This window comes from Gadus macrocephalus, chromosome 12, assembly GCF_031168955.1.
Source record: "Gadus macrocephalus chromosome 12, ASM3116895v1".
Taxonomy (NCBI): domain Eukaryota; kingdom Metazoa; phylum Chordata; class Actinopteri; order Gadiformes; family Gadidae; genus Gadus; species Gadus macrocephalus.
Genome location: NC_082393.1, coordinates 9,103,834 through 9,121,245, shown reverse-complemented (window position 1 = coordinate 9,121,245; position 17,412 = coordinate 9,103,834). Strand labels below are relative to the sequence as shown.

The window sequence follows — 17,412 nt, the reverse complement described above, 5'->3', positions numbered from 1 at the left end:
CTCTCTCTCTCTCTCTCTCTCCCTCAGCTATGAGAGCACGTCCAGTGAGGAGTCTAGTGCAGATGAGAAGACCATGAGGAAGAAGAAGGAGAGCGAGGAGGTTGGGGAGGAGAAAGAGGAGGAGAAACAGAGCTCTGCCGTTCCTGATGCACAACAAGAAGACAAGTTGACTCCAACAGCGGAGCAGGAAGTTGATGTGGCCAAGCAGGAAGGTGCCCAGGCCGTAGGAGAAGGAGCGATGGCGGCCCTGGAGGTCGGGCTGCTGGAGTTCCAGGAGGAGGAGCAGGTTGCAGGGTGAGCCAGGCTGCTTATTTAATGGTGACGGATGTCAGACTCACACAAGTGAGGGCCTAGTCCACATGCAGCTGCAGCCCGGCCTATACTGTGCTGTGTATTAGAAGGACGATGACAGGGGTTTAATTACACCCCCCCCCCCCCCCCCCCCCCCCGCATGCACGCACGCTCACATGCACACTCATACTAAAACATAATAAGACACACAAAGACACACACACAAACTGACACACAAACTCAAACACACACAAACTGACACACGCACACACAGGCTTTTTTTTTTGGTTTTACTGCCATGTACTGATGTGTATTTGTGTATTACTATGCATATAGAGGCCAAGTGGAGCAGGGCTTCGTAGACGCTTGTATCTATGTGAAGGACCGCATGGGAGAGGTCTCCTCCCCAGACAAAGAGATGGTAAGATGGCCGCCTCAAATTCTTCATGTTAGGTTGGTGTGTGTGTGTGTGTGTGTGTGTGTGTGTGTGTGTGTGTGTGTGTGTGTGTGTGTGTGTGTGTGTGTGTGTGTGTGTGTGTGTGTGTGTGTGTCAGAGAATAGAACGTCATTCTCATTGGTTTCGGAATATGCACTTTCTCTAATGACGCAACAGCTTATTAATGTGGACTGCAGCTCCAAATCCACCGAACAGCTTTAGAGTTTGTTGAAAACCCTGCTACTCATGACAATTCATCACAGAAGTCAAAGATGTTGCATCAGTTTGTTTTCTCTTTCATAGAATGCGTTATTTTCTTGAGATTCAAGGGTTATTTCTATTCATTTATCTTGGAATAACAACAACGAGAGGATCGTCTTTGTGAGACAACTTGTCCCTCACTTCTCCAGCTGAGGGTTTTGGCGTGTCCTTGGAGCCTACTGTTGTCCACTCGTGATTCCCCCCATAAGACCTGAGAACCTATGAGATCAGGGTGGTCTCATGAGGCTGACTCATGTTTGGCAGAGGCCGTTCATGAAAGCAAGGAGCCAGTTCCTGCCTGCATGGATCAAACATAAGAGTAATGGTGCAGCGACTCATATGCAATGGTAGACTACTGACATCACTCATTACAATGAGCGAATCAGAAGTCAACCTTTTTTTCACATGCAACTCGTCTCATTCTTCTTCTCTTCAGAGGAAGACATATCAGTGCTTTGACCTTGAGGTGACAAAAATGAAATCCTTTTTAAGGAAGGTTTTCAATGATCTTACTACTATAATAGCAGGCCTGTCGCACCAGTTACTCAAGTGCGCATGTGCTAAGCTCGAAAGCATAGGCCAATATACACCGCAAGCATGCATCACGGAAACGCACACACCACACAAACACACACAAGCATGCGCACACACCGCACGTTAACACAAAGGCAGCGACACATACACGGAAGTGCACAAACACACACACACATGCACAGGTAAGACATTTAACGGCTCCGGCATCGACACACACGCAGGTAAGAACACACACGCAAGCACGCACATGCGCATGAACATTCACGAGAAACGCACACACATGCGCACATACTACACGCATACACACAAGCACGCGCACACACCGCACGTCAACACAAAGGCAGAGACACATACACGGAAGTGCACACACACACGTGCACACACACACACACACAGGTAAGACATTACGGCTCCGTGATCGGCACACGAGCAGGAAAGAACACACGCACACACGCGCACACCGCAGCGACACTAGCCCAGGTAAGACGTTATGTTTTTAAACATGACGGCTCCGCCGTCGACAAACTCTCCCTGTCTATAGACTATATAAATTGCGATAAAATAAGGGAAGAGACAATTTCTCAGCTCGACAAGCAATGGCAGGTCGTTCATTCTGTAATATAAAAAACTCAACTCAACATCGCACCGACCGGCATATCAACACATAAGTGACTTGACCTTAAAGAGGCAGTGTCCCTATAACACAACGAAAACAGGTCAATAGCACAGTAGGCTATGGTGAATTATGTTTGTAGAGTCCACCACAAGACTAAACTTTACGAAATGTCTTTACTAGTGCTGTCAGTTAAACGCGTTATAAACGGCGTTAACGCAAACCGATTTTAACGGCGTTAATTTTTTTATCGCGCGATTAACGCAATTTTTTTCTCAAAACAAAGAAGCAGTAGCCTGACTGCTATGTTCAAGGCAGTATGTTTGGATGTTCATCGTTTAATTGCACTATAGGCTTTTTTTTTGTACCGTCCTGTTTTGATCAGTATATGCCAATGTTATAGTATCAGTATATCAGTAGATCAGTATAGGCAAGCCGATGCACTTCTCCATGTTGATAGAGCAAAAAAAAAAAAAAGATTTGCGGTTAATCGCGATTAATCGTGAGTTAACTATGGCATTAATGTGATTAATCGTGAGTCAGCTATGGCATTAATGCGATTAATCACGATTAAATATTTTAATCGCGATTAGATATTTTAATCGCTTGACAGCACTAGTCTTTACACTTTGTTGCTGAAACTTAATATTACTCTCCTCCTTAAGCCTCCCAAAATGTCTTGCGATATTGATATCCCCCTTCTCCCCTGCGGACTGTTTTAGTTTAATTTTTCTCAGGTTTTGTGTGTATTCTATGTGTGACAGTAGTCTACTACTGCCTGTCTTGGAGATGTTTAAAGAGCACCTATTATGCTTTTTCGACTTTTATGACCTATAAACGTTGTTATCATGATTTATAGTCATGTTTAACCATACTAAAGTGTCAAATAATGACGTACATGCATTTAGACGTATTCCCTGCTGATGGCTGTGCAGAGCGCTAAACACTAGGGACGCTGGCCGCTATTCACTTGGTCAAATTGCCGGGATTTATCTACGTAAAACAATCCGGATTTTCCATGTATGGTAATGCTGCAACATGCTCTTCCGGAAGGTAACCAATCACAACGGAGTGGGGTTGGCAGGAGGGGGGCGAGGGGGCGGAGAAGGACGAAGCTGAGTGTTGACAGATGCCGCATTTCAACTGCAGTGTGCGGTACGGTTCGGTTCGCCTCAGTCCGGTAGGGAGGGGGCGGTATAGCCCAGCTCAGTTCCGAGGTTGCGTTTCCACCGCCGACAGTACCCTTTATGGTAGGCCGGATGTCGATCGCAGCGGCAGCTACGTAAACAAACAAAGCTCCCTCTGCACGTCTTCCTTCCCAAGAATGCAGAGGAACTTCTCCACCTCCTTCTTCCCCCAAGTTCTGCTGTGTGTGTGTGTGTGTGTGTGTGTGTGTGTGTGTGTGTGTGTGTGTGTGTGTGTGTGTGTGTGTGTGTGTGTGTGTGTGTGTGTGTGTGTGTGTGTGTGTGTGTGTGTGTACAGTGCAGTGGCTCTGCAAAGCAGTCCCAACTAATCCCTGTCAGGAATGAGAGACACAACGCGGACCTTCGCAAACGTGCTTTACTCAGACCTGTGAGTCCAGGCTTGAGTTTGCTAATCTGTCTGTGTGTGTGTCTGTGCGTGTGCGCGTGTGCGTGTGCGTGTGTGTGTGCGCGCGTGTGTGTGTGTGTGTGTGTGTGTGTGTGTGTGTGTGTGTGTGTGTGTGTGTGTGTGTGTGTGTGTGTGTGTGTGTGTGTGGACCACAGCGGCAGGTGCTGCTGGTGCTGTACCAGGAGTGGTTCCGCGTGTCGAGCCAGAGGAGCTCAGAGGCGGACATGGTGAGGCTGTACCTGCGGCAGGTGAGCCGGACCACGCCCACCCTGCTGCCCTACGTGGTCAACCTGACGGACGGCAACGGCAACACGGCGCTGCACTACAGCGTCTCCCACTCCAACTTCCCCGTGGTCAGGCTGCTGCTGGACACAGGTCACACACACACACACACACACACACACACACACACACACACACACACGTCACACACATACAAATACACATACACATACATACACACACTCACACTAATTCCTACACATTCACATACACATACACGTACACATAAACATAATTACATGCATATATGCGCATGCACTGCACGCACAAACACATACATTATACACAAATACCAGCCCCAACATGCACAGGCACGTACACTCACATGAACGTCCAAACATTCTATTAGATTATCTGGAAACACAATGTTTCCTTCTAGATTTATGCCCTTGTTTATTATTTGTATGTGTGCCTGTGTGTGTGTGCCTGTGTGTGTGTGTGTGTGTGTGTGTGTGTGTGTGGGGGGGGGGGGGGGGTGTCCAGGCCTGTGTGAGACAGACAATGTGAACAAGGCAGGCTACACTGCTGTGATGCTGGCAGCTCTGACGGCCACAGATCGTCATGACGACCTGGAGGTGGTGTTGCAGCTGCTCAGACAGGGCCAAGTGGACGCACGCTCAAGCCAGGTGCAGTACATTCACACGCGTGCACACCTAGGCCTGCAAGCACAAACACAAACAAACACGCACACAAATGCATACACACATTGTTCGACATTCACATGAATACACCTTATAACACATTTAATGGGACAGGGCTTGGGGCCAGGCTTCACAAGTGATACATGTGCGGCTCCTCTTTGATGTGTCCCCTAAAATGTCCACTCACTCAGATGTGCTTCGGCCCATTTTCTCTCTCTGCTTCTCCCTCGTCCTCCCGTATGGGCTCCCTGTCCTGCTTCCTTTTGTTTTTATTAAACCTCTTATTTGTCCTGATAATTCCTACCTTATCACCTTGATCCTCTCTTTCTCTCTCTCTCTCTCTCTCTCTCTCTCTCTCTCTCTCTCTCTCTCTCTCTCTTCCTCTTCCTCTTCCTCCTCCCTTTCACTCCTCCCGCCACTCCCTCCCTCACTCACTCCCTCCCTCCCTCCCTTCCTCCTTCCCACTCTCCCTCTCACCCAACTCCCCTATATATATATACATACATATATATAGATATATTTACTTGGATCTCCGCACCCCCAGGCAGGGCAGACGGCATTGATGCTGGCAGTGAGCCACGGGCGTGTTGCCATGGTGAAGCTGTTGCTGAGCTGCGGCGCGGACGTCAACAGCCAGGACCGGGACGGCTCAACCGCCCTCATGTGTGCCTGCGAGCACGGACACGTGCACATCGCACGCCTGCTGCTGGAGACCGGCCGCTGTGACAGCTCCCTGGTGGACAAGGTGCACTACAGGCACACATGCAAACACACACATTAATCACACAAACACACAAACACGCATACATACACCTCACAGAGAGTCACATACACACACACTCTCACACACAGAGATAGTCACACATTCAAACACTCATATACACACAGATATTCAAACAAACACACACACACACACACACACAAACACACAGACAGATATTCATACACACACCCACACACACATACGCATGCAAATGCACACACATACATACACAAATATTAACATACATGCACACATTCACACCCTCACACACGCACACACAGACACACTCTCTCACATACGCAAATAGATATTCATCCACACAAATAAATAAGTAGCCTCATCTCATGCTCTGCACGTCTTTGCTTCCAGCCTGTTTTGTTCCAAAGGAGAGAGGGAAAAAATCTGATATTTCTGCGTCTATTTAGGAAATTGTAGAGTCAATAGCGGTGCGCTATATGGTTGCATCGCTGTCCAGGTGTTCGATTCTTTCTTTCTGATGTTCAGAGCAATTAAAATCACATCAATATATTACAGGGTGTAGTATGATTATCTCTTATTTTTGCTCAAACCCTTCTTTAACAATGCTCATTATTAATGAATTTGCTTTACTTGTTAATTCCTAGTCAGTGAGAGTATTACTTTAAGGGTGCTCTCTGGACAGTCAACACGACACTGCCACCATCTGTAGAGAAAGAGAAATTGCAGGGCTTGATCAGTCCTGTTTTCGAAACACTGGTTTCGAAACACTCTCTTCCCCCACCACAACTTAAACACAAAGCACAAGCTCAAGCACAGTAAGGTGTGTTTGCTTGACATGTTGTTGCTCATATCCCAGAGCCAACCATGTACTTCTTCCTTACTGCCTCCTTCTTCTTAGTCCAGTCGTTCTTCCTCCGCTGTCACCTCTACTCCAGCCCATCTAGCTGTGCCCTTTACATCTGCTCTACATGTAGGCATCCATGCACAATATACCCTAACCCATACCTGCTAATCCATGATAAGTATCTTAAACAAGATGCCCTAACCCTTACCTGCTCATCCATGATAAGTATCTTAAACAAGATGCCCTAACCCTTACCTGCTCATCCATGATAAGTATCTTAAACAAGATGCCCTAACCTTTACCTGCTTATCCATGATCAGTATCTTAAACAAGATGCCCTAACCTTTACCTGCTCATCCATGATCAGTATCTTAAACAAGATGCCCTAACCTTTACCTGCTCATCCATGATGATCAGTATCTTAAACAAGATGCCCTAACCCCTCCCTGCTTATTTATGATAGTATCTTAAAAAGGTGCCTTAACCCTTCCCTGCTCATTCATGATCAGAGCATTAAAAAAAGGCTTTCTAAAACATAGCCTCAAGTTACCTTGTATAAAATAGTTGCCAGGGGTGGTCAACTTGAAACTAAACCATGAAGGTTCTCCTCAAACCTGTGTCCACTGAATACATCTGAATACATAATTTAATGGTTCAGTAGACTTAACTGATGCTTGGTGTTTATTTAATACTGTGCTACTCCCTGAACTGGAAGATGTTCATCCAGACAGATTTCTCTTCAGTCAGTGGCCCCAGTGGGGACAAGAACCAGGATCCCCACTCTTTTGTCTTAACCTCCAAAGGATAATCAGCCTGATTTTAGCCTGATTTTCGTCTTTTATAATCAGGCTAAATATGCCAACAACCGCAGACTTGTGTGAAAAGGATAATGAGTCACAACTCTCAAGACTATATCTGTTCTATGTTTTTGCACCAGCCAATGTATCTTTGTGCCTGGTTCTCACACACTCACAAACATATACACACACACACACACACACACACACACACACACACACACACACACACACACACACACACACACACACACACACACACACACACACACACACACACACACGCACGCATATAGACATACACATACACATACACATACGCACACACACACACACCGCCTGTTTTTTCCCCATGAGACTCGGTGCAATATTATTACACTTAATGAGGTGGAAAAGCTTTCTCTGTATAATTTGTAGTTTCAATGATGTAGCTGTAGCATATATGGCAGGCTGTAAGTCTCTGAGGCACCTTGTACATTTTTATTGCATAATGTGTTAACCATGTATAATGGTCACTGATGTAGCATCTTCTGTCAATAAAATCTATATTCACATGAATTTCTTGATATATACATACATATTGGGTATATATTGTCTGTATTCATTTGTGGTTTATTTTTTTTACTGTACATAGAATGTATTTGATGTATATGTAAAACACCATCTTGTCTTAGCTCTGCATGTCTACCTGTTTGTGCGCAGGACGGCCAAACGGCCATGACGGTGGCTACCGCTGCTCCTCACCAGGATGTGGTGGACCTCCTGAAAAGTCACGCAGAGACAGGAATCTTCAACAGCACCTCCTCCTCCTCCTACTCTTCTAGCAGCGCCCTAGCACGTCCACTAAGCTAGGCTAACCTCCCCCCCTTCTCAACCTCCCTCTCCATATCTCTCTCCCCCAATTAGAACCTAGGGGGAAAATACCCTCTCTCTCTCGCACTCTCTCTCTCTCGCACTCTCACTCTCACTCTCTCTCTGTCTCTCTTTCACATTCTCTCTCTCTTTACATCCTTCTCTCTCTCTCTACATCCTTCTCTCTCTCTCTCTCTCTCTCTCTCTCTCTCTCTCTCTCTCTCTCTCTCTCTCTCTCTCTCTCTCTTTCTCTCTCTCTCTCTCTCTCGCTCTCTTTATATATGTATATGTATATATATATATATATATATATATATATATATATATATATATTCCTCTCTATGTCTTTCTATGTCTCTCTCTATGTTTCTCGGGGGGTACAGTTGATGGGTGTTGAGGAGGTAATGGATTGATACCACAAAGCTAGCCTCTTGTTTCGTTTTTTTTACTACCAAAACATCTTTGGGACGTGCGATTGTCCCCACCAGGCGGGTCTCCCCTCTGTGGTGCTTCACCAATAATCTCCCTGCCCAGGAATACAAAAAAAAGAGTGTGGGACACGTACACTGACCTCCACCGAGTTGCTCTTCAAGTACATACAGGCACTCGTGTAGCATAATCTGTTCCCTCTGGGAACCCACCAGGCGCCACGGCCCCCTATGGAGTACGTCCTCTTTGATCATACGCCGTCACATATCTCTGTCTGCCACTGGAGGCACTGTCCCTCCGTCACTCGACCGCGGGGAGTCAGCCGTTCCGCGGACGGACGGCTAACGGGGGGAGGTGCTAGTTTGCCGGGATCTGAAGTCGTTGCCTTAGTGACAAGCGTGATTGGCGGAACTCAAAATTGAAAAGAAGAGGAGAGTAATGACGATGTGGGATGGATTTTCCTCCACAGCACAGCAAGGCTGACTTGCTTTATCATGGAAGAACGATGTTAAGCACATGATTTACCTTCCAAAATAATTATACAGAAGAGAAGAAATAACTCAATCGATATAATATATATGACAGTATTTATTTTTAACTCTTTTTTAATCTCACTAAACTCATTAAAACTCATCAGTATATTCTATTTGGACATAAGCCATTATTGAAATCATAGATAATATATACAGAATGGTGTACAAATCATTAACACATTATGCTTTTCTATTGCGCTTACTTTGACCTTGTTTGTCCCGTAAAAGATCTCTGGATCGTCATCCATCTTGAAATCCCTCAAGATGTCAATCACAGGTTTTCTATTTCTCTTATTTTCTTTGTTACAACCCTCCCTAAAGTCTACGTTGAACACACATGTTGTAGTTGCGACGGTGTTTAAAAATGAGAATAACTCGTGTGAAACGGTGCTGCATGCTGGTCTCTATCCCGGCGGCCTGGCAACAGACAATATCACAGAGCTAGCTTGTTGTAGTGCTTGTGTGGAACGAAAATAGAGTCTATAATTATACTGTCTGTTGCCATATTTAGTATCTCATCCCTATATCTCCCTCTATGTGTGTATGTGTGCGTGTGTGTGTGTGTGTGTGTGTGTGTGTGTGTGTGTGTGTGTGTGTGTGTGTGTGTGTGTGTGCGTGTGCGTGTGTGTGTGTCCTGTTTAAACTGATCCTCTTCAAATCCAATTGCACATGTGGCTGTCATATAATGCACAATGAATGTTGCCTGGCTGTTCTACATTCCAACAGAAGACTGAGAGTAAGAGTTACAACGACCGTGCCTGCTGGCATACTTAGAGCTAGGACTGATCAACATGGCTATTGATCAATCGATTCTTTTTTTCTATTACCATCCAAAGAATCTCAGAATGCTATGAATTACAAACATATAAAAGCATGCAGAAGCACAAACTAAATATGGAATGTATTATTTTTTTAACCCTATATTTCTTTGATTTAACAAGTCCACATTTAGTCTTAAAAAAATACTTAAAGAATAATTGATTTAATTATAAAAAATATCATCTGATTAAAGATGGGAATTGTATCTCTGCATCTCCGCGCCTTGGTGATTAAATAAAAGCAATAATATTGGATTTGAATGTAATCAGACACCAAAGGGGACAGATTGGCTGCATCTCTGATCTCAGACCAATCGCCACACAGTAGACATGATACAGAAGTAGATATGTTTCTATTGTGTCACCTCTGTGCTAATGCGAGGGGATTATAGATATAGATATATTGACCTGAAGTTCTGAACACATTACTATTTGCTGACTTGCAATAAAGCAGACCTTGTCCTGTTGACTTTTTGTTGAACATCTTATATTTTCATATCCTCTATAGTGTGGGACAAATAGAACAACCACATTGAACACTAAGCAAGTGGAGAGCTAGATCCGATGTGTGTGGAAGTCTTGTTAAAAGATGAACTCATCAAATGTGGAATTTTTGTTGTAGCTTTGTTTCCCCTGTAAATTCAGCCAAATAACACTGTATATACAGTATTGTGAAAATGATATACCCGATGTCGTCTGAGAGTTTAGTCTTTATTCCAAATACTATATTTTTTACTATATATATATATATATATATATATACATATATGTATGCATGGAAGAAGTATTCCAATGGTTGTGTGGAAGTGCATTTGAACAGCTGCAAGCAAGAGGTTAGCTAATAGTGTTAATGGGTCGTTAATGTTTACTTTCCATTTGATAAAGTCTGGGACTGTTTTCGTGCTCTTGAATCTCTTCCTTCACAGGTGCCACACTTTCACAACACACGCTTTTGACCTAATAGATGTTTTATTTATATATATATATATACATCCATATATATATATATATATATATACATATAAAGATATATTCATATGTTTATGTATATATACATATATATACTGTATGTTATATATATATGTATATATATATAAATATATATATATGTGTAAATGTATGTATGTGTACATGTATATATATGTATATATACAGTATGTATATGTGTATATATATATGTTCTGGAAAACATCAAGCAGTCCAACCCACTCAAGAGTTTATGTTTGGATATTAGAGTCTATAAATGGGAACCAAATGAAAAGTCTAATATGTATGTAATAATCCTTGTACAATGGGAAAATATGTTAAACCAGAGAATAACTTCTAAATAAAATATAAACGACGATTTACATCCTCGAAAAAAATCCTTGTCTCAGTCTTCTTTGATTAGTAAATCAGCAACTCATTTGTTAACTGCATGCATTTTAAAGAATTAGAGATACAAAATATGGAGGGAATAAAGAATGGAGAGTGAGGGGAAAATAAACTAAAGAATAAGAGTGAGAATAAGGATGGATAATGAGAACATAGAAAAAAGAGAGGAAACTGGGGGAAAAGAGGAAAAAGATAAAATAAATGGAGCCAACAAGAAAATCTGAGATATGAAAAAGGGAAAAGAGAAAATAGATGAAACTATCACTCTTCCAAAATGCCATCATTACATTGTGTTTATTTTAGGTTAGGGTTTTCATTTGAGTGTTAGGTATTAGGGTTTGGTTTTGAGTTTGGGATATAGGGTTCAGGGTTATGTTTCGAGGGTTTTGTGTCATTCCAATGACATGGTCCACTTCAAACGACGTGGCTCCCAGTGCCAGGAGGTGGACTACGATACCAGGACAGGCTCCTGGGGCCCACAAGATCCCAATTTCCTCCAAAATCCTCCAGTTTGTATTTAGTTTTACTTGACATACATATGGAGGCATATTTGGTAACACTTGTAAGGGAGAATCCCGAGTTGAACTGGGGACCTCTTGACCTGCAGTCCAATGCTCCAACACAGAGCTATCCCCCCCTTTAGTCATGTTTAAATGTCCTGCCCTGGAAGCAGAAAATAGTTTCCAAAAACTATAAGACTAAAAATGGGGTCATGGGTTAAAATACGTTCCATCTTGGGGCTGCCGGGCCCGTCCTGACAACGGGGACGATGATAAGCATAAGACGACCACCGTCTTACATTATTTTCCAAAACTGGACAGTGTGTCGTGGCATGTTCCTTAAATTAGGTCAGCACGGCGTAATTAATAATACAGTATCTAACATCGCCCTCCATTCACACCAGAACCAGGAAGTATGTAGGTCACTTCCTGCTGGTTTTCATCTCCCAGCTCGAGAGGGCTGATTATACAAGATAGCAAGCGACAGAGCATGAAGATACTTGTATTTATTTAATAACAAGGCTCCACTCTCTGGTGTTCAGTGGGAGTTGATCTTGCCATGCACACGGAACCGGTACAGACAGGTATAGTCTGGGTGGCCCCAGTTGGTCTGGACCAACAGCTTGACCAACCTAAACACACCTTTGTCTCTGCCCTGATTGGTGAAAATAGTTTTTAATTTAAGGCAGTGTTAATATGTGCTTAAAGAAGAAGTGGACAATGAATGAGGAAGTGATCAACCAATTAGTCGAAGACTACAATTGTCTGCTCTGAGATGGACTCACATGAAGTGTGAACGTCTGGCTGGGCTTGCCCCTCCCCATCATACACAAAGTTCCCCAGAAGGGTTCCCTCTGTGTTCTGCTCACAATCTGACATTCCCTGAGGGAGAGAGAGAGTGCGCACGCACGCGAGAGAGAGAGAGAGAGAGAGAGAGAGAGAGAGAGAGAGAGAGAGAGAGAGAGAGAGAGAGAGAGAGAGAGAGAGAGAGAGAGAAGAGAGAGAGAGAGGAGAGAGAGAGAGAGAGAGAGAGAGAGACGAGAGAGAGAGAGAGAGAATAAAGGAGAGGATTTACAAAATGTATGTTTCTATTAAATATAGACATCTAACAACATAAAGGCTACGGACTTCATAGACTTACATAGGACTACAATGTTTTTTGGAGCGCTATCGATCCGGCCCTGTGGGGGTCTTGTGCAATGCGATATGGTCCAGGGTGACGTGGCTGATGTTGATTGGGTGGGACAGGGAGATGACCATGTGTCCCGTGCCTCCAGCAAAGGCCCAACACTGTCCAGGAAGAAGCTCTGGCTGGCCCTGGTCAGAGAGAGAGAGAGAGAGAGAGAGAGAGAGAGAGAGAGAGAGAGAGAGAGAGAGAGAGAGAGGAGAGAGAGAGAAGAGAGAGAGAGAGAGAGAGAGAGGAGGAGAGAGAGAGAGAGAGAGAGAGAGAGTGAGAGAGAGAGGAGAGAGAGAGAGAGAGAGAGTCAAATGGGATGTCACCCTTGGGTATAGGCAGATAAGAAGCTGAGATAATTACTCTCGAAAAGTGTGAACCGTGTGTGTGTGTGTCTGTGGATGTGAATAATGCAGAAAGAGTTATAAACCTGGATAACTGTGCGGGGGCTTCTTCGACTGAAACATGAAGTCAGAGACAACAAAATGGATGATTTGGGCAGGTAGCTCGGAGAACACAGGTGTCTCAACACGCGACCACCTACAAACACACACACACACACACACACACATTAGGGCATGATCTGATGAACCAATGAGGCTTATAGCGATGCCACTGAGGGACAGAACCTAACCTTGAGATTCCAAAGCAAAGTCTGCCATCTCATCAGCCACTGGATGACCACTGCGCTGCCCGAGCTGTCACACAGGGAAAAACAAAACACATCGACAGTTTGATCCGCTGGCTTGGCTTTTAGAACAAAAGTTCAGAATACAACCATCCCCACTGAATTCCCTACTGCTCTTTAGGATTGTTGATTGGAGTTGATGCCTTACATAAGTATACTACATAAGGACCAGAAGCTTGTCTTAGCTTTCAAAGAACCATGTGTCTCTCTGCTATCCTAATGCCATGGTCCCCTAACACATGCACATTCACGTGCACACACACACACACACACACACACACACACACACACACACACCACACACACACACACACACACACACACACACACACACACACACACACACACACACACCTAACACACTAACTGATTTTCAACAAAGTTCATTCCTGTACCTTCTCCTGAAACCACTGGTCCAGAATGTCCTGGAGCTCTGTTGTGATGCTGCCCTGAGAGAGGGTCTTGTTAAAATCCCCAATCCAGGTATTCAGATCCACTTGCATCTGCAGGATGAAGGTTATAATCTCATGTAGTCTCACAAAGCTCAAATCTGGGTGAACAAGGCGTTTCATCGTAATTTTGCTTCTGAATTGTTTGGTTCTGCAAACAGCAGAACCAAACCTCGGCCAGCGCTAGCAAAGTTTTCCCAGTAGACAAGCTAGAACACCTTGTCAAGACACTTACATTCTTAGAAAAAGTGTTCAAATTAAGTATTAGACTGGTCATCGTATAAATAAAAGTATAAAATCCCTATCTGAAAGCTTCATCCACCCGCGCTAATGAGTTTCTCTTCAGTAGCATCTCTTTAACAAAACAGGAAATTAGGCGTAACTCCGCCCCTCTAAATTTTTCGTTTCCCTGGCCCGGGTTATGTGCCGTCTCCCAACAGAAGCTCCGCTCTAATACAGTAAAACTACTGGATTTCAGGTTCAATCTCATATTCAGACTCCTACGTGCCTGTGTGTGTACATGAGTGTGACTTGTCTCCTCACCTTGTTCAGGGAGCGTCCCTGATCGGCCAGTCGGGCCCACAGCTGGACCACTCCCTGTTCCAGGTAGAGCTGCTTCCTCTGGAGGATTCCAATGGAGCTTGAAACGTTGCAAAAAATATCAGCAGAAAATATCATAAATACGGTGTTCCCTCTGAACCAAAGGGGGGATATTTCAAGCTTGTCTATAACACTGTGGATGCTTTAGGTAAAAATGCTACTCACTTGTCAGTTTCCGCTTCAATTTGTAACATTTTGGTTTGGAATCTGTTTTCCATCTGAAAAAAAAGAAACAACCAAATCATGTTTTTTTAATGAACTATACTGAATAATGGCAGATAATATCATGTTATCATGTTCTTCTCACCGTGGAGACTACATTCTGCTGTTGAATCTCAAAGTCTTGCTGTAAATACAAAATAGGTTTGTTGTGATTGTACTTCAAAAAGGCCACCACTGCACATCTCGAAAACAATGTATTATTGACCACCCTCTCCTCAGCGCTAACATGGAGCTGCCTCTTACCAAAATCTCGGTCATGAATTCCTCAGCCTCAGTGTTAAATCCCTTTGTAAAACACAAGTGTAATCATTAGAAACAAGCGCTTATGAATTGATCCAAATATTAAAAGTGAAAGCAATAAGTCCAATTCCCTTTCATACAAAGCGGTAGAAGTTGGAAGTGAGTATAACCATATTTTTTTTTATAAGAGAATTGAAAACCTGGATGTTTCACACACTGAACGAGTCAAAAGGTATTATACATGTTTGCACAGTGAATAAGTGCAGTGCTTCACTTTCTTTTAACCTGCTGCAAAGGACTGTCCTACCTCTGAAGCAGAACCGCTGTGGGTCTGGGACGTCATCATGAACCGTAGTCCTTATGGAGATTGAAACAGTAGAACACTCAATGATGAAACTCTTGTTCTTGTAAGACACTTTAATGTATTATTAAAATGGTAATTAAAATATAAACTAACATAACACATTCAATAGAGAGAGGAAGAAAGCTACCTAAAGGTGCATGGACATTTTATATGAGGAAAATAAGGTTATTTCCTCTGTGGTATTAATGATGGTATACATTTTTCAATGACATTCAACACACATAATGTGATAGAAAACATCTTGCCTGACAAGACACATCTTACCTGGCAGGACGACAAAGCTATCCTCTTTCTATCTATATCTTTTTGTACTCCCTGTCTCACTTGCAGGTAGGAACTAGTGAAGAAATCACGTCCAGAAGGATGTCTGCTCTGAATATTTACTCACCAAATATCAGCAGCAAAATGAGGGTCATCTGCCAGTAGAAAAGAGCCCTGTTCTCAGTAGGGCGGTTATTAGCGCCATCTGTTGGAAGAGAGCAACAGGACAGGCTTGAGTGTGTTCACCTATCTGTTTACTTTCCATCTGTTTCTTCCTGCCAGGAGCAGGAAAAAGAGAGGGAATGACATGTAGCATTGGACAACAGTAGGGAATCGAACCTGGGCCTCTATGAGGCATATTGCCCAGGTGGTGCGTGGGTTCGTGGGTTCAGCCACAATTGCTGAGTTGTGAGCTCTAGCTGTATCATCTCTATACTTCTTTATCTAATTCATGTATCTCCCTATCTCGTATTCCATATCTCAGACTACATCCACTCTAAATTTTCCTCCATTCCAGTCGTCTTGTTGTCCTCCACTTGTATGTCTCCTTAGCTTCTCCTTAGTGGACTCACTGCCGTGACTCTGGCTTGGTGGACTCCTGGAGGTTCCCTGGAACTCCATCTTGTCCTCAGAGCCGTAGCTGGAGTCCAGTTGGAGGGCTCTGCTGGCCCGGGTGATGGTTCTGCCAGCCCTGGGGCCATGGCTGCTCCGACGCTTCCTGAACACCCTGCAGGGACGGAGATCATGGGAAGAACGGGAGGATTTTAAGAGTGTTCAAATAATAGCCAATAATAAGATGAAAATACACTTAAAACATGTGTGCGTGTGTGTGTGTGTGTGTGTGTGTGTGTGTGTGTGTGTGTGTGTGTGTGTGTGTGTGTGTGTGTGTGTGTGTGTGTGTGTGTGTGTGTGTGTGTGTGTGTGTGTGTGTGTGTGTGTGTGTATGTATGTATGTATGTATGTATGTATGTATGTATGTATGTATGTATGTATGTATGTATGTATGTATGTATGTATGTATGTATGTATGTATCTTTGTATGTCTGTGTTCCTATCACTACACATTGATGCACTTACTTGACCGCAGTCTCTCTGTAGGATATTTTATCCCCGTAGTACCCCAACGCCAAGAGACGGGTGCTATGCCGGGGCATGACTGCTAACTGCTAACTGGAGAGTCAAAGACAGCGACAGAGTGGGAGACAGATACATGGAGAGACAGAGACATGAAGAGACAGAGAGGGAGACAGATGCATGGAGAGACAGACAGAGGCAGATAGGGAGACAGAGACATGGAGAGACAGAGACATGGAAACACAGAGACAGAGAGGGAGACGGAGACAGACTCATGGAAAGAAAGAGACAGAGACATGGAGATACAAAGACAGAGACACAGAGAGACAAACAAGGACACAGATGCACAGATATAGTCAGGTGAGCAGGCTATGGTTGCCTGTGATACTGCAGGAGGTTAATAATCAACAGAGATTGTTGTAAACTTACCTCTCACTGATTATAACACTTTGAAAAGCTCTCGATGCGCTCCTATCAGTGTTCTGGATCAGGAACAAACTTCAAATGACAACACAGGCAAAGATGTTCACTATAGAATGTGTATTCCGTGATGTCACAGTAGGGTCAGTTTAGAAGGTTTGTATAGCAGTTGTAACAAAGCATCCATTGTATGCGTTCTAAACAGAAAATGCATCTATTATAGTTTTAATAAGCCCTTTATGGAAAAAATTATGAGAAAAGTGAGTGAAGTCAAAAGTGCACTAATAATTCAATGATTAAATAATGGCCCATTTCCTGTGTGGAAAAGGGTTTCCGTTATAAATATTTTTTTATTGGCTTCTGATTCTTCTTGCCTATTGGTG

The 17,412-nt window shown here is 43.7% G+C and overlaps 2 protein-coding genes across 3 annotated transcripts in view; one reads left to right on the top strand and one right to left on the bottom strand.

Moving 5' to 3' along the window:
- kank4 (KN motif and ankyrin repeat domains 4) overlaps nucleotides 1–11,046 on the top strand; it is a 94,221-nt gene extending 83,175 nt beyond the window's left edge. Inside the window, exons 5-10 of one of the 2 annotated variants that reach the window (XM_060066402.1) lie at nucleotides 28–294; nucleotides 628–712; nucleotides 3,881–4,100; nucleotides 4,491–4,633; nucleotides 5,193–5,393; nucleotides 7,734–11,046. In XM_060066402.1, the coding sequence (XP_059922385.1) occupies nucleotides 28–294; nucleotides 628–712; nucleotides 3,881–4,100; nucleotides 4,491–4,633; nucleotides 5,193–5,393; nucleotides 7,734–7,883 (1,066 nt within the window). In that variant the 3' untranslated portion in view covers nucleotides 7,884–11,046. Of the gene's footprint in view, nucleotides 1–27; nucleotides 295–627; nucleotides 713–3,880; nucleotides 4,101–4,490; nucleotides 4,634–5,162; nucleotides 5,394–7,733 lie in introns of both variants that reach the window. The other variant, XM_060066401.1, reaches the window with a different exon arrangement.
- A 1,564-nt stretch (nucleotides 11,047–12,610) lies between these two features.
- On the bottom strand, nucleotides 12,611–17,114 carry LOC132468603 (SUN domain-containing protein 2-like). Its single transcript, XM_060066328.1, has 13 exons — nucleotides 17,039–17,114; nucleotides 16,613–16,705; nucleotides 16,108–16,262; nucleotides 15,663–15,740; nucleotides 15,218–15,267; nucleotides 14,914–14,955; nucleotides 14,756–14,794; nucleotides 14,614–14,666; nucleotides 14,392–14,488; nucleotides 13,795–13,902; nucleotides 13,346–13,409; nucleotides 13,142–13,251; nucleotides 12,611–12,854 (listed from the first exon to the last, which is right to left on the bottom strand). Exons 2-13 carry the CDS (start codon nucleotides 16,687–16,689, stop codon nucleotides 12,705–12,707), a joined length of 1,023 nt encoding a protein of 340 aa, XP_059922311.1. The 5' UTR covers nucleotides 16,690–16,705; nucleotides 17,039–17,114; the 3' UTR covers nucleotides 12,611–12,704.
- Between the last annotated feature and the right edge of the window lie 298 nt (nucleotides 17,115–17,412).

What these genes read in the sequence shown, in the direction of transcription:
- LOC132468603 (XM_060066328.1), bottom strand. Translation starts at nt 16,689, where the DNA reads ATGCCCCGGCATAGCACCCGTCTCTTGGCGTTGGGGTACTACGGGGAT. An exon ending in ATTGAAGCGGAAACTGACAA is followed by an intron (nt 14,489 to 14,613) that starts GTGAGTAGCATT and finishes CAACGTTTCAAG; the next exon opens with CTCCATTGGAATCCTCCAGA. An exon ending in GCCCCCGCACAGTTATCCAG is followed by an intron (nt 12,855 to 13,141) that starts GTTTATAACTCT and finishes CTCTCTGACCAG; the next exon opens with GGCCAGCCAGAGCTTCTTCC.